The following is a 24132-nucleotide window of genomic DNA, read 5'->3' on the forward strand; positions in this document are numbered from 1 at the left end:
GCAGCTGCTAAATTGGCACCTGTTCACATTGGGCCAGCCTCAGGACAGCTCAGACTGTCTCCTCAACTCCCTTCCTGTCCAACAACACCCACCATCTCTCCATTCCAGGAGAGCCGAGAAAGTCTCTCAGAACCAAGGTTATACCCACTGCTTCACCTATATAACCTTGCTAGAAAGGGAACCCATCTCTATAATTGAGCCCAATAATTCACAGGAGCTGTGCATTAAAGAGAAAAATATTAAAAGGCCTCCCTTCAGCCTCCGGTGCTGGGAGGATTTGCCTCTGTAAGTGACTTAGACAGCCTATTGTCCCATCCTGCGGGTTCAGTGTCTGAGTGGTAAGGTTACTGCCAGGCTTCCAACACGAACATCACAAACAATTTCCTCCAGTCATTAATATGCCAGGCATATGCATGTCTGGAGTCCCTCCCTGATTCAGCATTTCTGATGCAATATTGGGCTGAGTGTACAGTCGGTGTTTTCCATGAAACTGTGATCACAAGTCTGTTGTGGCTTACATTGCATTCTCATGGTCCAGCACATGGTGGGGCCTGGCCGGCAGTTAAGTGGCTTCCACAGTCAGAGGAGGATCAAAGAGTGACTCAGGAGCATACACAGGCCCAGAGAGGCTGCTCACACACACAGCTCCAAGCAGGGACTTCCCTGAGGACAGCAATTACTGCCAAGACAGGTCTACACTAGCTGCAGAGGACAATGAGAGCGTCTGCAGAGCCCAGGAAATCTGTGCCACAAATCCAAGGGCAGACACCACTGTGCAGAACACGAGGGAGGCAGGTTAGTTGTGCTCAGGCCAAAGGAAGCGGGCTTAGAAATAAGGCTGCGTCTTAAATTATGCCCTGTTTGACAAACTTTATTTGTAGTTTACAAAGAGAAGACAGAATCCTCACAAACTGCCTTTCAGGGCAAACATGCTCCAGCGTTTACCAGTGTTTCCTTTGGTCAAAAGTTCGTATCGCTTGACAGACATGGAGCAAAAAGAAAGTGGTGGCAACAAGCTAGCCGAACGGGCCTTTGGCTAGCCCTTCACTTGATGGCTCTTTCTAGATTACCTTTCTCCTGAATGTAGAAGGCTGTGGAGATGCACCAAAGGAAATCAAGTTGCGTTCTCGTAATGCAACTGCGTAATTCCATAGGCCTTTCTGTATAAATGAATTTCGTCTGAAAATGATCTTATAGAAAAAATTTAAAACACTGAAAAATTAAACACCATAGAAGGAATCAGTCTAATTCATCTGAAGCCCCGTATCCCCCACCCCAACTGTACCCACTCCATGCCATCCCGGTGGGAAGTTGAGTCTGGTGGGCATGCCTACTAAATAAATACTCCCTCCTCCCCCTTTTAATTATGACCAAATTATTGGGGGGGGGGTTGACAAGGAGAATGAGGGAGACACTAGGGGTCTATGTGGGTGCTGGAACAAATTTGTCAGTAGACTATCAAGAAAGAGTCCTTTAAAGTGAAACGTCATTTCCAAAGGCCAACCATGTTTACCCTGTGCTTTAAGGACCACCTTATGAAAAGATACACTAACTTATCGTGTAGAACAGGGCATGTTACCTATACCCTATATCTCACCAGCACTGGAAACTTGCCCTTTTCTTCTAAAAATATGCTTTGAATTTTATAAAATTGTGTGTGTGTGTGTGTGTGTGTGTGTGTGTGTGTGTGTCTATATGCCTGTGAGTATGGGTGCCGGTGGAGGTCAGAAGAGAGCGTCAGAAACCCGGGAGCTGGAATTACGGGTAGCTGTGTGATGAAGAGCTTGGGTGATGAACTGAACTTCAATCCTCTGACACAGTTTGTGTTCCTAATGGATGAGCCATCTCTCCAGCCCCTTGTCACTTACACCAAATGGATAGGCAAAGCTGTGCATATTGCCAGGCCAGATGACCAAACCATGTGCAAACCTGCTCAGCACTGGTGAGGAAAAGGCAGGAAGACGGGGAGTTAAGACCAGCCTTCACTACAATGGCGGGGCCTTTAAAACAAGTATTAATATATGCACTTTATTATTTACTGTTTACATTTATATTGTAACTCCCCAATTGCTGGCAATCTCTGGTCTTTTCTTGGAGTTATGGTAATTTATGCTTACCTTTCTTATAACTAATTTTCTTTTTAAATATTTATTTATTATGTATACAATGTTCTGTCTGCATGTACACCAGATCTAGATGGTTGTGAGCCACCATGTGGTTGTTGGGAATTGAACTCAGGACCCCTGAGAGAGCAGCCAGTGTGCTTAACCTCTGAGCCAACTCTCCAGCCCATAACTAATTTTCAGTTAGTCTATTTGTGGCTTTTCTCATGAACTTCTTATGCATTTATGAGAAATATTTATATTTTATGGCTATAAGTTTTTGTTTCATGTACTGCAAATATCTTCTCCTTGTCTCTCATTCTGTAAATTCTATAGTTTTTCTGAGTTTTTCTACAGATGATTTTTTTTTTCTAATGGCATCAATGATTCTCTTATTTCTTTCTTTGTGGCTAAGCTGATATCCCCCAAACTTATTTTTCCTCAAAGAACTTTTTCTTTGTTCTTTCGTGTTTAGATCTTTATTTGTGCTGCATTTTATGCTTTGGCTTCAAGACAACACAGAGCAATCCGAACAGAAAGATCTAATGTATTACTTAAAAACCCAAGCAAAGGTGAGCAAGCTCTCCATTGCATAAACAATGCGTCGCATCACTCCCTTTAAGAGAAAGATTTCCACCTTCTTCCTTTTTATGAAGGCTGGGTTTCTTAGACACCATCCCAAGCTTTCCTGTAAAGCTACAACATGTACTCACTGGAGCTGCCCTACCCTAGCTGAGCTGTCTGCAGCTGTACAACTTGCCCTGAGGTTTCAAGCATGAGCTCAAAGCTCTGGCAGGGACATCTCAGGCACCAAGGCTTCCCAGCAATTTTAGGGGTTCATGGCTACCAGAGTATCAGGAAACTGAGACACGTATGGGAGGGTGAGGTAACAGGTTTACTCAAGGGCTTTGGGGTACCTGGGGGTGGGACACTGGCCAAGGCAATCTCCCTAACAGGAATACCCAGTGGCACCCCAGGGCACTGGTAGACTGAGTTGAGCCACGCAGCCCAGGCATGAGAGATAGCTCTTCCAGCAGACAAGAATGAAATTCAGGGTGCCCAGTCCCTAAGGCCAGAATCTTGACAAGCCATGGCTAGCAGCAAGCGCACGTCAGGATCCCTGTGCTTCTTCTTGAAGCCCCACCCTGCTTACATCAGAACCTCTTAGGTGCAGGACCCATAGCACAGCACCACAGCCTACGGGGCTAGGGTGGGAAAGATGGCTCAACAAAAGCCAGACTATTTAAGTTTGATCCCTGGAGGAAAAAGCTGACTCCCCGAAGCTGTCTTCTGACCTCCATATGTGTGTCGTGGCATGTACATGCTGACACAGACACCTACATTATACATATGCATGCACGTGATAAAATCAAATTAAAATACTTTAAGGTCTAGCTACTCTTTGAACTTGGGGCAAAACAGTCCATGAGAACAGATCATCTTTCTCATCTAAGTTGTAAGAGATAGGAAATTAAAACCCAGGAGGTTATGAAGACTAAAAAACAGCCAGCTCTAGGGGATTATCAAAGTGAAAACCCATTAAACAGAGGGTAGTCCCCAGAGCTGAGCAGATCTCGTGTCCTGCTCTGTAGAAAGCCCCTCTCTGAAACCCTCTTTTCACCTCCCCTGCACCCATGTCCATCATCCCATTCATTCTAAGCAGGAGTCTCTGCCCCAGATCTGCACAGCTTATCTTCTTGTGGTGGGGGATAAAAACAGTGTTATGGTAAAAGGGAGCCCAAGGAACACATGGCCAGAGGATGTTTGGGGGTTTGCTTTTGAGGTGTAGGTTAGGAAAGGAACATTAGAAAGAGAATGAATTTTGAAAGAAATATTGAGCTGGGAATACTTTTTTAAAGCCCACAGGAATAGCAGCATTTTAAAAGGGAGGAGGATGCTCTTGAGGATTCCAAATTTTCACATAACCCACTATGGATTCTGAACACAGACTGCTAGTCAGGTTTCCTTGATTTCAATAGTAACAGATATCCATAGAAGTAAGGCAAAAAACAGCCTTGCAAGTGAGGATTTTGAGGCTAAACCAAATTTGTAAGCTCCTGTTTCTTTTATAGGACTGCGATTCAAGGTGCAAGGGATGAGTCACTGCCATCCAAACACTAGAAATTTTATAATAAAGTGAAAGCTTACAGGAAGGGATTACAGTGCCTTACTTTGTTATTGTAAAAACAGTAACAATGACAACAGTGATGATGGCATCTCTATCTTTATAGAAACATCGCCAAGAAATTCTAAGCTGTATAGTGGGGACTGTGTGCAGTAGGCTGGGCTGGTCCTTGGTCCAGTGAGGCCCTGAACTGAATCATACTGGAGGCGTGAATGTCTGGACTATTTTTAATGAACTCTGGGGAGATGTGTTTGTACCACCCTTGGGTTCCTAAGATAACACTCACATCTATTTGTGGGATGGCTAGCACCATCTTCCATTCAGCCTTTCTTCCATGAATACATCCTCATCTGCAGAAGTCAAGGTTTTTAGACGTTTAACTAGTTTTAAGTGCCAGATGTGTGATGTGTTCCCTTATAGAAACCCTGTAATGGAAGAACATAGTGTGGGCCCCAGGAGCCCTTCCTTTCACCAGCAAAACAAACACTTTGGCAGCATGTGGAAAAGCTGCCATGAAAAACACTTATGTCATGGCCAGGCCCAGCCACTCCTCACAGATCTCTGAGTGATTCACCTCCCACTCTTACCAACAGCACCCCCTCTACGTCACTCCCCTTCATGCTACAATCTGGGGACACAAAGACTGGAAATGCATGATCAGCCTGCCACAGAAAGCCACCCTCTAGAAGTGCCCCTTCCCAGCAAAGCCTTCCAATTCCATACCACTGCTCAAGCACGGCACAGAGGCCAACCTTCTGCCATTGGATTGGTCTTGTTTGGTTTCACAAGTTCATTTGGCACAATGAACTTGTGTCTGCATTTCCTTCCTGTCTTTGTCCTGCTCCAGAAACAGGTGTAGTGATAAGATTATATCCATGGGGGAGGATGACTTTTATTTATGGTTCTGTGACACTTTTAAATTATGTATGTTCCTTTAGTATGGTAAATTCTTTCCCAAATCCTAGAATTAAGCAGCAGTGGCAGCAGGAAGATAGAGGGGGGCAGGAACTGGAATGTACTTAGCCCATAATTGCCTCAAGCTTGTGAACTATTAGTATAAAAATACTCTTGGAGATTTTAATGGTTGAATGAAAATTCACACTCATTAGACACCATAGTTGAGGGGCGATATTCAGCCTCTGTTACAAAAATGACTTGGGTCAGAAGGCAAAACAATAACTACTATAGCTAATGATTATATTAAAATCATTAAATTGTGTTTCTCTTTGTGGTCAGGTACTCCAATTTGTTTGTTAATGAGCAGAAAAACAAAAGGGAAAAGGAAAAACAAATGGAACTACAAAGATAGTTAGGTTTTTGCAAGTTCTGGCTGTATCTTCCCTTATAAATTTTTTTCTGACAAGAGGTTCCTGACCCTTACATTGCTCCCTATGTGTATGGAGCTCATTCCATGCTGACATTCCCTTTTAATGTTTGTCTTCTGACTTTCATAGGCAAAGCCCTGGGGCAGATCTTGTTCTTCCACAGTTTACTGATGTGAAGTTGGTGTGTTATATACAAGGTGATCAGGTCCAAAGGAAGGGACTTCAGTTTCCTAATTTGTTTGTGCACTGTCTAGCATGAAAGCATATTCTGGCACACACTCACAATAATAATAATAATAATAATAATAATAATAATAATAATAATAACTTTAATAATGCTAATGTTTTGCCAGAGGTTTTCGGATTTTGTACTGAGTACCCAGCATTCCTACTGAAAGAAAGCACAGCTCTTCACCAGAAAAGAAGGCTCATCTTTGCTCTAAATTATCTGCTTATGTGTCCCTGTATTTCTCTAAGGCAGTTTGCATAATAATAAGACTGGAAGCGCTATCCTAGGATCCATAGATGGAGGGAAGAATACAAAGGTATATCTCCGTGCCTTCATTCCTAACCAGGCACCTCTCATGACATGGGTGACCTGGTAGCAGAAGGCAAGGATTAGGGTAAAGAATCCCCAGAATACAGACTTTGCAAGTCTATCCAGCCAAGGTAGCATCAAAGTAAGGCCAAAGCACCTGTCCCACATAACCACTTTTCCTACATTCTTCACAATCTAGAGTATCCTAATCTTGAGATAGACAGCCAGACAGCCAGACAGCTAGATAGAGATAGAGAACATGTTCCAATCAAAGATGACTGACAGAATTTTCTTTAAAAAATAAAACAAAAAACAAAAACAAACAAACAAACAAAAAAAACACCAGCAGAGGAGTAAGAGTAATTACAAACCTTTTAAAAAATCCATCCCCTGCCTTGCTATAAATGGGACCTAAACTCATGATCCCCCCTGTAGGAGTCATTTGAAATCCACCCTCCCTCACCTCCACATTATTAACTAAGAAGATGTCAGAGACATACAGCTGCACATTTAACTGTAAATGTGGCTGCTGAGTGCTGCTAGCTGCCAGTTTGTTCACCTCTCACTTTCTCCAGCTCTCCATTACCCTTCAAGCCAATTTCTGTCTCCCATTACCTATTACCTTGATAACCCAAAAAACTAGTCAAGGATCCAATCGTAGTAGAAGAAATACACTTCTCTTTCTTCCAAATGTTGTTTTCAGCAACTCAGGGTAAAAAAAAAAAAAATCAGATAAAGGGGAGGTTTTTAGGCCATATGAAAGAGACTAAAATTAAATATTTACACATTATGTATGTAACATATATAATAATATACATATATAAAAATCTCTGAGCAGAACAAGCTAATCGCAAGCCAAAGGAAACAGAAAAAGCTCCCTTAAGATTTCCACCTGGTAGAGCTGACAAACTTCTCTGAGGCAGAATGAACTTTTTTTCCCTTGACACTGGATCTCCTGTATCCAAGGCTGGCCTCCAACTCACTCAACTCACCACATAACTGAGGAAAACACTGAACTTCTGATCTCCACCTCTAAATTTCATGGGATACACCACCATTGCCAGGTTGGGGGCAAAGCTTCCTGAAAAAGACTTAACTGCTCTGCTCAGCTCAGCTCTGCAAAGCCCAAACCCCAAGAAAAATAAAAAAACCAACCAACCAACCAAACAAACAAACAAACAAACAAACACAACAAGCCCCAAAGACAATGCCTCACCCCACAGTTGCCCTCTGCAAATGTACCTTTTTGAAAGAACAGGTCTTTAAATTGAACCTCCTTCAGTGTGCTGTTGTTCAGCTGGTCGATGGACATAATCAAGTCCTTTCCAAGGGGGAATCCAACCGTGGCACAGCCCACCCAGTTCAAACCATCCTTCAACTTCAGCCAATCTCCTCTCCAGGCAGCTCTAAGCTGTAGTTATAGTCGGCGTGGGAGAGAGAGAGAGAGAGAGAGAGAGAGAGAGAGAGAGAGACAGTGTGTGTGTGGGGGGGGTTCTTATGTCTCTCTCTACTCTATCAGCAGGGGCCCAGCCCAGGTGCTAGACTCAAACGCTGTGGCTCTGACCACAGACTGTGACTACCAATTATCAACTGCCATCAGCAGAAATCCGAAGGTCTGTGGCAGGAAGCTGGCAGTGTCACAGACGGCAAGCCCCAGTCTCCAATCCCAAGAGCCCTCGGTGTTGTTGACGACAACCTGTATCAATGATTAGTCCGCATTTCTCTGGGTTTGGCCTCACACCCAGACAGGTCACATCCAGACATGTCACGCCCCAACATGTCACACACACACAGGCAAGCAGAATGCAGCTAGACAGTTCATCTTTTTCTATTATGTTCAATGAACTTTTTGTAACAGGCAAATAGCAAAACGGACTCAGCAGAAAGTACGGCTCCAAAACAATCCCAACATAGTATTTTTTTTTCCTTTCCTCTCTTCTGGATGCTTTCAGAGTCAGAACGTCTGCTTACTGAGACAACATGGCAAGCAGGAATGCCAGCCCTGTGTATCCAGCTGCCACTACCCACCACATCCCTCCTTCTGGGAGCCAGACTCCAGGCTATCTTTCTTGATTCACCTCCCCACAAAGTCCCCAACGGCTCACACAGGCTCTCCCAGCACTGACAGCTGGCAATGCCTTACCACAGCAGGAAGTGCTCATATTCGTGCTCTCTTATCTCGTTCTCATGGCATAGCAGCACAGACACAGCATAGAGAGAATCCTTTAAAAGCAGAACTCTCAGCCTTACTCTGCAGGTTTAGTTCAGACCGTTCTGAAATTACAGAAAAATAGCCCCAGGTGATACAAAGGAGCCATTCAAACAGGAAAGTAGAGACCTAGCTCAGGAGGACTCTTCCCCCGGGGTTCCTTCTGTACAGGCAGCCCCTTTCTCTTGAGATCTGGACAGTGTTTTTCAAGTGTCCATAAAACCTCTCTTATGCATCCTGATGTCCCGGGGCTGTGTAGAGAAGCTTCATAGAAGGCTTGCATGTCTGATACAGTTTTCAGAAAGAAAGAAAGAAAGAAAGAAAAAAAAAAAATCACCTGGCATCCACTGTGAAAAGGGCAAAGCGCCATGGTCACACTGCAAATAACCCCAGCCACAGGCACTGTGCTCTGCCCAGAATAGCTTTTGTTTTTCCTTATTTAGGGTAAATAGGAATGACATGTGGGCCACGACAACAGTGTTGACTGTAGGACAAGTTGTCAAAGCAAAACTAAACTGTTGGTTACTACCAGAGTTAGAAATAAGGACAGTCAGTCCCCGCTGAGGGCCCAGGAATGTCACCTGGGGCATGACAGCAGGGTCCAGGCACTGAGGACATGATTCCCTCCTGGTCTAACTATTGGAAGCAGGAAAGGAACAAGACAGCCATGGAGAAGATTTTTGGGATGTTTCACATAGCTCAAAGCAGAAGGTTCAGCATGAAAGTTTACATTTGATCCTTTGGTCAAGGCAACATGACTGTTCTTCAGTCATTTCAGTCATTTCTAAATAAAAAACATAGCTCCATCCCTTAGTGATATTTGTTTTGACTTTTCTCAGGGTTATACTGCTGAATGGATATTGTTGGGGTTTGGGAGGTGGTTCAAGTAGATTCAGAGAGTCCCAGCTCATGGGAGGCTCTAAAATTGCCAGCTGCAAGAAGAATTAGAAAGTCCTTCCACTTCAAGTCAGCTTCCCTGGTTTTCAGCTATCTCTATGCTCCTAGAGCTTAGGGATCCTTGCAGACTGGGGACAGCAGTTTCCAGTCAAAGGTGGGATGATGGCTCAGGGCGACACCACTCAACACAGGAGAGAATATGATTGCCTTCTAAGTCGCTTGTAATATTAGAGATTTGGCCAGTTTCATAAGACCCGAAACTCCCTTTTGTTCTTTGCTACTGGACAGATTTGCAATTTTAAGTAGTCATGAATAACTGACTTTGGAGTTTGCATGTTCAGTTATAAACCCTTCACATTTCCAGAAATCTGCTGGGCGCTGGGGTACACGGCAGGCGGGTCTCCGTGAGTCTCAGACCAGCCTGGTCTACATAGCAAGCTGCAGGCCAGCCAGCACTACAGAGTGAGACCCCGTCTCAAACAAAACCAAAACAAACTGAAAAAATAATCAACATAGTTGTCCTTTTAATGGATACATTTGTGGTGTTCAGTTAACTCTTATCACTGGGCACTTTGGTCATGGGAACCAATTTGAATGAAGATAAATATATATATATATACATATATACATATACATATATGTACATATACATATATACATATGCATACATATACATATATACATACATATACATACATATACATATATATACACATATATATATTCTGCTTAAAATAAGGTTAAAAATTTTTGACCATATAGATGAAAGTTTAAGCATGATGCGCACACACAGACACACACACGTTCCCGAACGGCTGCCTTGTATTCCTGTGGGATAGTCGCTGTAGGTTGCCAAGCACAGTATCTACAGAAACAGGCTGTGTCTACACTGTGTATAGCACATGCTTAATGTTGCCCAGGGCCTCGCCCCAACATTCACCGAGGGGCAATCTGTGCTGGTTCCACAGGTAAGTTCCTGGACCATTGTTCTTACTGCCTTAAACACACCTAAGGAAGTCGCTCCTGAAAGAGAGCTCAGAAGGCATATCATGCAAACCACAATGTTTGTCATGAGCTAAACCCCTACGTCTCATTCTGGCTATAATATGGAAATAAATAATGGCCTTTAAAAAATATTTGCTTTTTAATGTTTTTAATTACTTATTTTGTTTTGTTGAGATTATAATAATTACATCATTTCTCCTTTCCCTTCCCTCCTTCTAAAACCTACCATTTACCGCTCCTTGCTTTCTTTCAGATTGATAGCCTCCTTTTTCATTAATTTTTGTTACATACCTATATGTATATATTATGTATTGTTATATACATACATGTGTATATATATTTATAGTTATATACATAGACACAGACATATATGTATACTTACATACCTATATATTCCCAAATCCATAAATACAACTTGCTCAATCCATATGATGTTACTTGTATATATGACTTTAGGCTGACCATTTGGTAGTGGATAACCAACTGGTGTGCCCTTCCTTGGGGAAGACTATTCCTCCTACTCCCAGCATTCCTTGGCTGCCTGAAGCTCTTTGAATAGGGTTGAGGCCTCATGAATTTTCCCCTACCCACTGTAGCATGTCTGTTGGCACTGCCCTTGTTCAGCTCATGCTGAAACAGTCATGTTGGTGAGACTTCATGGGTGCTGTTTTACTGAGAAGTGCCAATGTTTCATACTCCTTAATTCAGAAAATGGCAGCACACAAAGTTGAAAGGCACAGGAAAGACTAGTGTGCTGGACAAAAGGACACAAGTGTGATATTGCAATGAACAATTGGAACCACATGCTCGTCTGCTGTGCTCTGAAATCTTATCTATAAACAAGTGTTCTGGAAGGCCTTACAAACATTAGTTTTCTGATAAACTTGAGATGGGTCTCAAAGATCTTTGAGCTTTCCCTATGTATACAGAGGCCTGGAAGATGATGCCAGATGGGGTTACCTCACATAGACATTTTTCTGAGGGCTTGTGGGAACAACGTAGACATGACAAAGCAGCACTAATGACATTACCAGAGCTTCTTCCAGAGAAGTCTTCAGTGAAGCAATCCATCTGATGAACGTCTGTGAAGTGTTTGCAGTCCTCAGGAGGAAACACTTTAACCCTACAGATGGAAATGCCTTTCTGAGGCACTGAACTTGTCTCGGGTTCCATTGGTAGGTAATTGTGTCTTAAAGAACTGACCTTACACAGAGGACTGGCTGTTGGCCATGATCTGTGTAAAACAAACTAAGGGAGCCTAAAGCCTGGGGGTTCCCTGAGGGCCAGTAGAGGCAGGGAATTCGAAAACTAAATGCTACAACCTAATAGTTCAGAGCTGACTCAGGGGAGGAAAAGTGTATTCTGCTATGCAAGAATATTTGTTTATACAATCACATTTAGCATGTAAACTGGCCCAGCCTCTGATTTTTTTTATCATGGGCTTCTTTGCCATAACTGTTCTCTCCTCTACTCCAAACAGAAATTTTCACAATTAAAGACCATTTGAAGAGGTAAAAATGCCCTTTCAGCATCTATGCAACAGGAAGCCAGCATTTTATAAAAATCTAGAAACTTCCAGGCTTCGCATAGCATATTTTCTTGTTCCCAATTTGTTGATGAGGGATCCAACACACAGAGAATGTGAATATTTAGTCCAAGAATAAATTGATGGTACCGAAAAGTAAGAGGTGGACTATGGATTTGGGACTTCCCATTCATCATTTTGCTTGGTGAGCAGTAAACTAAATACTGTTCATCAAGAAATGTAAAACTTCCTGAAGCTAACCTAAGAATATCTGCAGCTTGATAAGCACTTGCTTTGATTTTTTTTTAATCCTGCTTGCCCATTTTGGACATTAAGGGATATATTAACTCACAAGCCAATTTCCACGAGGGTCTTAGGACCATTTTGTGTTTCAAATGCCTGCAACCCCATTAAAAATCAATGGCTCTTCCATTATACATTCCTATTCTTTGGGGTCTTTGACTCTGCTGTAATGAGTTTTCCACATAAAAGTTATGCCTTGGAATTCGACCTTTACAAACGAAAACAGTATATTTTAAGAGTTGGTATTGCTCAAAGGCCAAGAATGGAGACTTTAAAGGAACATAAATACCATGTCTAAAGGCTCAAAACATAGTAATAGTTTGATATTTGCGGGTAGCAGCCTGTAGCATGGAAAAATTTACTAACGTATCTTTAGTGCTCAAAAAAAAAAAAAGCAACACAGAGAGGTCTTTATATAGAAACCTAGGCTGCATGTGTGTCCAACTAGCTCTATATGGGTATAAATGTTAATGAATGAAAAAGTGTGGGACTCTGAGGCCAGCAGGCCAACAAGATGGTTTTAAAGACTATTAAGTAGTCAAGATTAAATACCTTTAAGATACCCTTACTATGATGTGAACTCCATATATTCCAGATTTTAGACTTTACCTTACATATCATCTATGCAACCATGGCATTATTTTTCTCCTAAGGGAAAAATTGTTCCATATTTATGGTGACCCAGATTTATATAATGCCCAAGCCATTCCCTACAAAGTGAGATAAAGACCTTGAAAAACTGCAATTACTTTTCTAAATAGTAGAAAACGCATAGACAGTAAAAAGTTTAGAGTGGCTAAATTCAGGTGTCACTTCCATGCCAGTGTTTCCAGAGCCACACGACCTCCTTAGCTTGAGCTGGGTCCATTTTCTCCCCTGTAAAATAGGACTGAGAATATTTCCTGCATACAGTGCTCGGGAAATGGAAATGCATTCACTAGTCAGAGCCTGATCCTGTAGCTTTGTAGCGTCCCTTGAAGCTCAGCAGACATCCACAATCTCAGCCTGATTTTGACAAGGTCTTAGGCTGGGGCCAATGAGATGATTCAGGTGCTTACATGCAGGCCTGACAACCCAAGTTCACTCCCTAAATCCAACAAGGTAGCAAGGAAGAACTGACTCCTAAGGAGAGTTGCCCTCTGACCTCCATAGGTCACACTTGGACAGGGACACACACATACTCACTCACACACACAATTTAAACAAATAAATATTTTTTAAAAGCAAATGACTTTAATTGAAGGCTAATATGAAAGCTTAGGTCTATTCCCTGAGGTGGGCAAAAATTTGCATACAGCACAGTGAGGAAATAAGAACAGAATCCCGCTCTCTCGTTTTTTATGAGGACTATTCCACAGTGAATTTAAAGAATGGCAGTCAATGTGCAAATGTTTGTGTGCACACGGGCATACAATAGCAAGGCTGTCTTCCCGGCCTATGGGTAACAGCAGTACCGCAGGGTGGGTGATGCTCATTCTCCCACCAGCTGGTGCTGTTCCTTTCCACTAATGCTTCCAAAGAACCAGCAGGAGTTGATAGTGTTGTAGGAGCGATGAAAACAGCAAACGAAGAGCCTCATGTTGAGGTGGGATTTCTTTATTTTTCCTTTAAAACACAGATTCTTATTGTATGTATGTACATGTGTGCTTGTGCCCATGGGGACCCAAAAGGGTATCAGATCTCACTGGAATGGAATTACAAATGGCTGTGGAGTTTCAAGACCAAGCGTGCTTGAACTGGACTGGAATGAGCTGTGGTCCTCTGGAAGAGTGGCAATTGCTGAGCTATCTCTCCAGACATATGTGTGTGTGTGTGTGTGTGTGTGTGTGTGTGTGTGTGTGTGTGTATACACATATATATCAACTGTATATATTATTTGAAAATTTCACACATTTATACCTTGTATTTTGATAATATCCAGCCGCCATTATCTCCTTCTAACTCCCCCAGTGTGCCATCACACTCATAACTTCATATCTCTTTGTTGCTGCTGTTATTACTAACTCTCTCGAGTCTGATTGGTGCTGCCCATTCATTGGGGCATGGGCTACCTACCAGAGCCACCCCCCCCAAATGAGAGTGACCTAGCCTCCCCTTAGCAACCATCAAGTGCCCATACATCCTCCACCAACAGTGAGGTCTTAAGGGCCCCCTACTTGATTCATGCCAGAATTCTGTCTGACGTGATCTTGTGCAGGTAACCACAGGCACTGAGTCGCTGTATGCAACAGAAACTCCATGTAGAAGCACAAAGAAGGGGCACATAACCAAGATAATTATCCGTTACGGCTAACACCAACACAGTACTCATAAGGGGCCAACTGACATCTCAAAACTAGTGGCTCCTGCAACTAGGCCATTTAATTCTTATAACTACTATCAAGTGAATACTAGATATTATAATCTTAAATGTGAGTCAAGTAAGGCACAGAAAGGTGGAGTAGCTTGACTGAAGTCATATAGCTTGTAAGTGGCAATGATTCTGGCCCTACCATCTGTAAATAACTATTTGATCAGATAATTTTAAATATAGGGTCCTAGTATGACCCCTGAGCCAAACCTTGTTTCTAAAAGGGTTTTGATCTAGAAATATCCTTTTAAAAGATCAAAAAGTGAACTATTTCTCTGGGACAAGGGCTCTTGAGAAGGACAGGGGTCATTAACTCTATCATTTAGAAAATTGGTTATATTAGTTTCTTTTCTGTTGCTGTGAAAGAAGACCCTGACCCTCCCACCCCACCCCACCCAAAAAAAAAAAAAAAGAAAAAGAAAAAAAGAAAAAGAAAAAGAAAAAGGAATTTGGCTCTTGGTTCCTGAAAAGATATAGTCCATCGTGGCAGGGAAGGCATGGCAGGAGCATGAGGCTGGCTTGGCTGTCAGGAAGCAGTATGCTCACATTTCATCCACATACAGGAAACAGAGAGAAAAAAACAGAGAGAGAAAACAGGAAGTGGGGTCAGGCCGCAAAGTCTCAAGGCCTGGCCTCTAGTAAAGTTCTGTCTCCTAGTGGCTCCATAACAAACCCAAGCTACACCACCAGCCAGGAACCAAGCACTCAAACACAGAGCCGAATGGGAACAGTTTGTATTTAAACCACAACAGATGTCTTCACACCTCACGGAAGATGCTCTTGATAGTGTACAAAAAATAAATAAAAATAAATTAAAACATTGATTAAAAGTCAATTTTCTGAAATAAAAGCTTCCCTTTTTATTGGCATTATTTATAACTTATTATATCTGCAACACTTCCTTTCTGACTCTAAGGTAGGGCTCATTAGAACCTATTCCAACACCTAAAATCACAATGTACCCAAGTGACTACCCACCTCCACCTGTTCAGTGAAGTGAGAAGTAATGAAAACCGAAGATAATTTTTAAACCATTATGTCGCCAGGTGTCTTTGTTTTAATCTTTCTCCACGGCTGATAATGGAGCAGCATGTGAAAACAGGAAAAAGCTAGGTAAATGCAGACTCCTTTCATGGCCGCCTGATGACATCCAGCCATAAAAAGGTGAACGCAAGCCAAGCTGGCTAGCAGAACAGGCACCCATGCTCACTGGGGGCCTATGTATGTCCCTTTGTGGCAAAGGGAAACATGGTCTTATGTTAGTTGAAAGTGACCTTAAGGTCACTATTCTCAACCATGCTCACATTAAGAAATAAATGAAGTACAACAAAGCAGAGCAGCAATAATAAAAACGTTCAGAGTTTTCACAAAGGGGTTTCTGCCAGAAATATACCTAACCCTGGTTAACAAATAACACTCCCCCCCAAAAAGAATTTAGAAGAGCAGAGATGAAAATGCTTTTACCATTTTTTTTCTATAATATACTTTACAGAGAAATTTCCAAATTAGTTTCTCCCATGAATATTCTTAGAGACAAAATTCCTGGCCACAGCTGGCTGCAGAGAGGCATTTCATTCACACATACTTTTCTTGATGATTTTTTTTTAATTGAAACAGTTAAAAAAACAAATGGTGAACCTTTCAGATTCCAGATAAATGACTTACAAGTCGCAGCTATGGGTTCTCTCTGCTGCCATTGTGCTGGCCATATTTCAGTTAACCTGCCCCCCCTTCATGCTAATGAGGAAACCAGGTTTTAGAGGCTCTCTAACCCACCCAGTGACACTGAAGCATTAGAACTGCTCAAATGTTCTCTCATTTAACTGCTAGGATAAAGTCAGGATTCTGAACACTTTGGACCCTCAAATCATACCCTCAGGATATTTTCAATGTCTAGATGTCACATGTGGTAATATTGATCCAACACAGAATTCTTTTATGGAAGAATGTAATTCATTTTTAAAACATGTATTCCTTTAACAGACTACTTCTCTGCCTCCTAGAGGGCCAGGCTAGGGCCTCCACAGTCTATCGATTAGGACAAAGAACTGACAGACAGGTGCCTCTTTTGACTCATCCATGAGGAAAAGCAAAGCCAATCCCCTGACCCCACCCAGAATCAAGGGACTTGAACTGTGGTCTCCACCTAGTGCCTGCATCCATAGTCAGACTCTGGGTACATAAGCTAGGTCATGGACATGAAGCTGTTCATTCCCTCCTGAAAACCTCCAAGAGTCAGAACCCCGCTTTGCTGTTTAGATCTGAAGGGAAGGCTCTCTCTTTCTCTCATCCTCCAAAAGTCCATTCTGGCAGTCTACACTAGGACATCTCTTCTGATGTTCTAGAAACCGAGTCTGTCTCTCCCAGTGACATTCATCTTTGGACCTGAAGTCCTGTTCTCCCCTTTCTGAGTTATGTCACCCAACAAAGGTCTTCAGAACACTGTGCTGTGCCCACTCCCTCCTATGAACCTGCAGGGTTTTTGTTTGTTTGTTTGTTTAAGTTACAACACATCTCAGGCTTGATATTCTAAACTTTTTAAGTCATGCCATTTTTCTTAGGTAAGTACATCATTAAAAATTAAATTTCAACACAACCTCTGACATTACTACACATAAATTGGTTTCAATTTTATAAAAAAAATATGATTTGTCCAAATATATTACAGTTTTAAAAACTGAACATAAAAAATGGGCAAATTCACTCATGTAAGAATAGACTGAAGAGCTCTACAGACCTACATCCCAGGGAAACAAACACAATTGTCAACATTTTTTAAGAAAGGAAGCATTTAAAGCCTCTGAAATTTGTCTAAAGCAACTCAGCAGATTAATAAACATTTACCAAATTTGGGCTACTACATTTTCATGAGAATAGCGGGACCCTGCAGCACATGAGCCGTATGCCTTCCCAATGCCAGCAGGACAGACTCACTCCCAATGGCTATGGACTCCTGCACTGCTCTCACACCCCCAGCTCCTGAGGGAGATGATGGCACCCCCACATGACACCAGGGACCATCTGGCCTTTGACACAGGTTAAGTAGCAGGTGGCTATTGTTGCAAGATATCTGATCACACTATGAACCTTAAAACTGTGTTGTTTACTGAAAAAGCCTGTTTCTAGTTGTGGTGTGGCTCAGCCCTAGCACATACCTTTAATCCAAGAACTTTCTGCTTGAGTATTGTAAACAGGATTAAGTAAAGTTAACCCCTAGGCCAAGTGGCAGAGCAAGCAACCATTTGAGAGAAAGTGAACATAGGAAAACAACAACAACAGCAACAAAATGATAGAAAGAGAAAGTCAGGAGGACAGATAGGGAGGCACGCAAGAAGTAGAAGGGAGGAACAGTAAGTTTGAGGGTTTTCTGAACCTGGTGTGGAGAGTGAGAAGTTTTTTGTTTTGTCTTCTTCTTCTTCTTCTTCTTCTTCTTCTTCTTCTTCTTCTTCTTCTTCTTCTTCTAAGATGTTGGCTGAAGATAAAGATCAGCTAGGTGCTTTCTCTGCCTCTCTGAGCTAGCAGGTTTTCACCCCAGCATCTGGCTCCTGGCCTTTATTGGTAAAATAAAACATTACCAATAAACATGAAAACAGCTATGAGATTTTGTTAAAAACAGGCTATTATCAAGAGGCCTTCCTCACTTTCCCCTTCCACTTCTTCTATCCCTACTCTTAGGAAGGACTTCATCAAGCATAGCAGGCTGAGACTATCTGGGACTCAACTGTACCTGCCCCAGTTCACCAATCAGGTGGAGGTTCCACATTAGGAGAGGCAAGAGACACAGAAACTACTGGCTTTCTTCCAGTCTCTACCCTGTGAAGCAGGGTACCAGAGGTGGGGATTTAGTGAGAGCAGTGGCCCAGTGTTCCTGTCTCATATTTGACTCAAAAGATATTGTCCAGAGTAGAATCAGACCACATAAGAAAGGGATACACTGCCTCTGTAAGAAACAATTTATTTAGAAGAGAATAAGGGGATGCATAAGTATGAAAATAATTTAAAAAATAGAAACTTTAGTAGTAAGTGGCTGAGAAGTAGCTGTGGCCTCATAGCTGGCAAATTCTAAATAGAATGAAAACAAAAGTTAAGGAAAGGTCTTCTGAGGTCAGACCACACCCAGAGGAGAGCTTAAAAACGCCTCTGCAAGGGGGCCTGAATTTAATTGAGCAACTTATGCCCTCACACAGTGAAAACAAAACAGTCAACTAATATAATTAGTGGAAATTATCAACTGGGTATATTACCAACTAAGGCAGGCAGTGTAATAGGACTATGAGGGTAAAGAAATATGAGACAGCCTTGCTAAAACAGCTGTGGTCTCTGGTGACTGAAGAACAGCAGGAGAAGTGTCCCACTACAAGACAGAGTTGAGTTAAACAGTTCAGACAGGTCACTAAGTAAATGAGAGAACATCAGATTTGGAATTGACAATTAATATAATGCCAGCAGAAAAGGTCCATGTCCAGTTTTCAGCAAAATATATGAGACAACACTTGGTAATTCCCAGCATTTGGGAGGCAGGGGTAAGAGGCTCATGAGTTTGAAACTAGGTTGAGTTAGATGTCTCAGAAAAATGATGTTTGGGGGGGGGGACAGGGGAAACATGCAAAGAAAGAAACAAGAAAGTGGGGCTCATAAACAAGAAATAAAGCAAACAACAGAAACTAATCGTGTTGTCTAAATGTCAGGTTTTAACAGGGAGGCTTAAAAGCACTTATTATTATGCTCAAAAAGAAACTAAAGGAAATGACAATTACAGCAACAAAGTGTGATAGGAGGGTACTGCCTAGAGCAAATAACATTTGAGATTTTACCTCAAGCAGGAATATTATCTTTCTTTAATATTTGTCTGTCTGTGTGTCTGTCCTCTATCTATCTATCTGTCTGTCTATCATCTATGTATGTATGTATGTATGTATGTATGTATCTATCATCTGTGTATGTATTATCTACCTACCTACCTTCCTACTTATTTATCTTGTATGTACTTGTTTGTTGTGGAAGGGAGTGTGGCGTTCCAAAGACAACTGTTCAGCAGCACATTCTCTCCTTCCACCATGTTGTTCCTGGCGACTGTAGTCAGATCACCAGGCTTGTCAACATCTCTGTCCACCGAGCTCTCTTCACAGGCTATGCCTGTATTTTCAAGGTAGTTCAACAAGGCTTCTCAAAATCTCATTACGAGGAAAAGAATTATTATTCTGAGAATATTTTATTATAACAACAACAACAATAATAATAATTATTATTATTATTCTGAGAATATCATAAATGGATGTTTACAACATGTCCTCTATAATAAGCTCAAGAAATGTTATGATTTTTATAAGAAGGCTTTCTGGATTTTTATATATGAAGCCTTTTTTATATGAAGCATATATTTTTAAATGTTGAGGCTTAAATATTTGAATCATGCCCTAAGTCTAAATAAAGAAATTGCTAGCACCTTAAATAAACAGCCATTGGTTTTATATGAAAGAGACCCAAGATCAGCTATTGTATGAATCTATACTAAGACAAGGTTCTCAAGGTTTAAAGTGACCCACACATACTATTTTACCGCTCCTACAGAGGATTATGAATGCACAAAGGCTCAACACTGGAGAAAAGGGACTAGTCAGTCTTCAGTTTTTTGTTGTTTTGTTTTTGTTGTTCTTATTTTTAGTTTTTTGATTTTTGAGACAGGGTTTCTTTGTATAGCTTTAGCTGCCCTGGACTTGATTGGTAGACCAGGCTGGTCTCAAACTCACAGAGATCTGACTGCTTCTGCCTCCCCAAGTGCTGGGATCAGTCTTCAGTTTAACTCAGCTGGGCATTGCTCCCACCAGGAATTAAAAGATCCAGAGCTCCATCTAAGAGGTTACATGTAAAACCTACCATCAGACAGCTTCTGAAGAGTGGACAGGGGTCTTTAAGAAAAAAAAAAAAAAGGTAACTGGAAATGTTGAAGCCTCTCTCTGCCTGAAGCCATACCACCCTAGGAAACAAAAGCAGGGGATTAGAAGGTCTTTGGCTCACTCACTGAAAATATTTTTGCCTCCTTCTGTAAAGGATGCCACACAGTTGGTGCTCAATAAATGTCAGCATATGCCTTTGGGATAGCAAGTTTCTAACATCTGCTATAAGTTCAATGTCCATTTGCAAGGCAAGAGTGAGACAGACTAACACTCAACATGGAATGAATTCTACAATGTGATGCCATGGGTAGGGGTTCTCAAAGTATGTCTCGTCACCCAGAAAAATCACTTGGAGCCTGCAAGGAATAAAATTTTTCAGGCTACAGATCTCTAGGAATCAGGTCAGAACGCTGAGTCTTTTTAGAGTCCACTGGGACATTCTGATACACATTGGATTTGATGCCACTAGCACAATGCATCAAGAGCCTATGCAACTGGGGACCCTGTATGAGACAGTTCTGACTCAACAACTCAGATGTGCCCACGGATAACAACAGCGGCCTGTTCTGGGGGTAACCAGCTGCTTTCTGATTGCATTGGAGATCCGGTCCACAGGAAGGAACCCACACCTGGTACCATGAAGCTGGCCAAAAGCTGCAAAGTGATGGGTTTATAGGAAGAAACCATTCTGCTGTTGTGCTAACTAGACATGCAGTCTAACTGCCTTTAAATGTCTGTTTATGTCCACAGATGAGTACAGCTCTTGGCCTCCATGAAGAAACTTCTTGTTGCCACAGGAAGCAGTTAATGAAGACACTTATGACTGGTTAAGTGACTGTGGAGTGCTCAATTCTAAAAGAGACATTTATAACACTCCTTACTAGCATTCAGGGTCACTGCAGAAGAGGGGACAGAAGGCTATCAGAGCCAGAAGATGAAGAGTGCTGTGATGCGCTGACTTCTGGACACCGCATGCCCACTGCACGCATGGCCTCACAGTAACCACAGTTACCAGCAAAAGAACAGCACAAGGTTGAACTGGCCTGTTCTAACAAGGATTGGGAAGGGGTGCCTGATGCCCCAACCATGGTTAAGCAGTTCACTGGCTGCTCTGTTTCGTCAGTGGTATAGCAACGGGATTAATTACCCACACGTCGGTAAATAATTTCACAGCCATGCAGTCACGAGGTTGTTTTTAAAAAGCATTTTTGAAGAATTTGGCCACCACTGGCCGAAGGATTGGTGGTGCTTCAAGAACGGAGATATTGCAAAAGGAAATGAATACACACACTTCACCATTTTGTTTTGCCCACTCCCCAAACAATGTGCTTTCTCCAGGTTTTGCACTAATCTAGTGTTGAAACCTTTTTGTACGTTACCCGGAGGCATTCTGTAATGGACAGGTACACTTACAGATCTACCACAATTTTGTTTTGTTCAGACATCCTCTTACTATGTAGCCCTGGCTGATAGAGAGCTCAGTATGTAGACCAGGCTGTCCTCAAACTCAAAGAGGTCTGCGTGGCTCTGCTTCTTGAGTACTAGTACTAACAGTGTGCGCCCTCCCCCCGAGGTCTAGATCTAGCACCATTTTTAAGACATCCAGATCCTTTTGATGTGAACTTGCCCAAAAAAGTTAGATACTTGAATATTCCGTTCTGTATATACAACAGATGTGTGTGCATATGTTTCAAAACTCTGAGGTTTTCCTTAAAAATGGACAATCACTATCCTGCTGTAACTTATTTGATTGGGAGAAGAATGGTAAAATAGTATCTCAGACTCAGGGTCCTTCTTTGCTTCTATTTTTTGCTCAGGGTATTTTCACCTTCTAAGTGGAAGAAATGAGAGCCTCGAAGAGTTTACCACACACAGTTTCGATTCAATCAGTTCACTTGCTGTTTGGCATTAGGTAGTTCATGCATTAAGAAAAATGTCTGATTTTTTTTTTTTCTTTCAGGAAAGAAGCCGGAGAGAGTTACTTGATTAATAGCCAAGTTCACTTAGGAGAAATTTCATAATTAGCAACGTTTCAGTTTTCCTATTTGACTTGTTTCTCCGGCTTGATTGATGAGATTTTTTTTTTCCTAACACAGGCTTGATAGTCTACAATGTGTCTGTGTATAATAGGATTCTCATATAATTCCTCACCAGTCTGTGTTAAGTAACAGATATTTTGCTTGATGGAGCAAGTGTGCTTACATTTGGAGAAAATCTGGGAAAGCAGTTGTTTGCACCAGTAAAAGCCATCACTATAATTAAATGCTTTAATTTTCCTAATGGGCTTCAAGGGTGGGGAGGGGCCAAATGTGTGTTAAAAGATAATCTCCTGAAAGAGGAAGTCTGGATGGAGGCTTAATCAAATCTGGGGCAGAAGTTACATTGCCAAAATCACTAATCATCAAAATAACTTTTTCATTGGTGCATTGGTGAATATGGCCATTCTTCACCTGCATCAGGCTAGTAATCTCCCTGGCTAGGCAAAATCTTCATGTTCCTCGATATTAAAGGCTCTTAGAAGCCCCCTTTTAAGAGAAACAAAGATCATGAAATAAACTGAGAACAACAACAACAAAAACAACAACAAAATTCAGAATGTGCTGTTATCACCAAAAATAGCTTAGGGGCTTTCCAGGATTCACACTGGACTAGAGAGAGCTGGCAACACATTTCTTCCTGATAGGAAATGAACTCCAGCGACAAATTCCTGCTCTCCCTCCAGTAAAGCTGATGTGTTGACCAGACAGGTAGACATTAGGTACTCAGACCGTCTGGGTGCTATGGAAACCACATCAAGTGCATTTAACCATGGGTAACAGGGTCAGACAAGCATGAGGCTCATTCTTAGCCTAGCCAGGGAAGAGGCCTCATCTGCATTTGCTTTTTGCTGCAAGGTTGCCACATTTGTCAGCTCTGATTTAAAACAAGTTCTTTCCCCATTATCTGGTGTTTTGCCAAGCAGTGGAAGCAATGGATAAGGACAGCCTCTTTTTGTCTGCTACATCCGGCACAAAGCCTTAAAGCCTGGACAAAACACAGCTATAACAAAAGTCAATCGCTGCAGCGGGGAGGGATGCTCTGAGGGGGCGAGACAAACACTTAGGATTTATTTTGGGCCTAAAGTGAAGCGTGGAGACAGATACTGAAGCACTCACTACAGGGTTGTTTTCACACAACTTAAACTTTCTTCACCGCGACACAGTCAGACTTCAAATTCACCCTATGTTTAGACACAATTAAAAGGAGTTGTAGGATATAATTATTTGCCCAGCATCAGTGAGGAATGGGTGTGAAGAAGAAAGAACCTCTTTGAAGGCATACCTCCACCTGACCATTACTGACCACACAGAGGGGCTGAGAGGAACAGGACAGTGAGCTCCTGGACCCACTTGGAAGGGAAGAACAGGAGACATGAACTGATATTGACCTACTGATCAGAAACGGCTACAATTCAGATGTTACAGCTGGAGGGAGACCGATCCGAGCTGTGTGTGTGTGGTGTGTACTGGTCCTGACACACGCCAGAGACGTAGAGCTGAGGAGTCCCAAGAGGCTAGAGGCAAAGCCAGACAGCCACGATGCCATGCCTGGGAGGATGTTCACTCGAGAGCTTCTGTGGTCACTGGTGCCCTCACAGCATCTCAAGCAGCACCAGGCAGGTAGGAAGTATGCAGAAATGGCTTGCTAGGCGAAGGCACCAGCAAAACCACGCGGACAGTCAGTGGAACAGCTTCCTACTGTCTTAGTGCAAGGAAAGGCTGTCTAAACAGTGATCTTCTCAGCTGGGTACAGTGGTGCACACCTGTAGTCCCAGTACCCGGGAGGGGGGCCACAAGCTCAAAGGCAGCCTGAGCTG

At 42.2% G+C, this 24132-nt stretch overlaps 1 protein-coding gene across 10 annotated transcripts in view; it reads right to left on the reverse strand.

Annotated features, from left to right (window-relative positions):
- The window catches only part of Ldlrad4 (low density lipoprotein receptor class A domain containing 4), a 334264-nt gene that overhangs the window by 29228 nt on the left and 280904 nt on the right, over positions 1-24132 (reverse strand). For 2 of the 10 annotated variants that reach the window (XM_060377117.1, XM_021658844.2), the window contains one exon: positions 7333-7501. The exons of the other annotated variants lie outside the window; for them this stretch is intronic. In XM_060377117.1, the coding sequence (XP_060233100.1) occupies positions 7333-7402 (70 nt within the window). In that variant the 5' untranslated portion in view covers positions 7403-7501. Of the gene's footprint in view, positions 1-7332; positions 7502-24132 lie in introns of those variants that run through there. 10 annotated transcript variants of the gene reach the window in all.

This window comes from Meriones unguiculatus, chromosome 2 (assembly GCF_030254825.1).
Source record: "Meriones unguiculatus strain TT.TT164.6M chromosome 2, Bangor_MerUng_6.1, whole genome shotgun sequence".
Lineage (NCBI taxonomy): Eukaryota > Metazoa > Chordata > Mammalia > Rodentia > Muridae > Meriones > Meriones unguiculatus.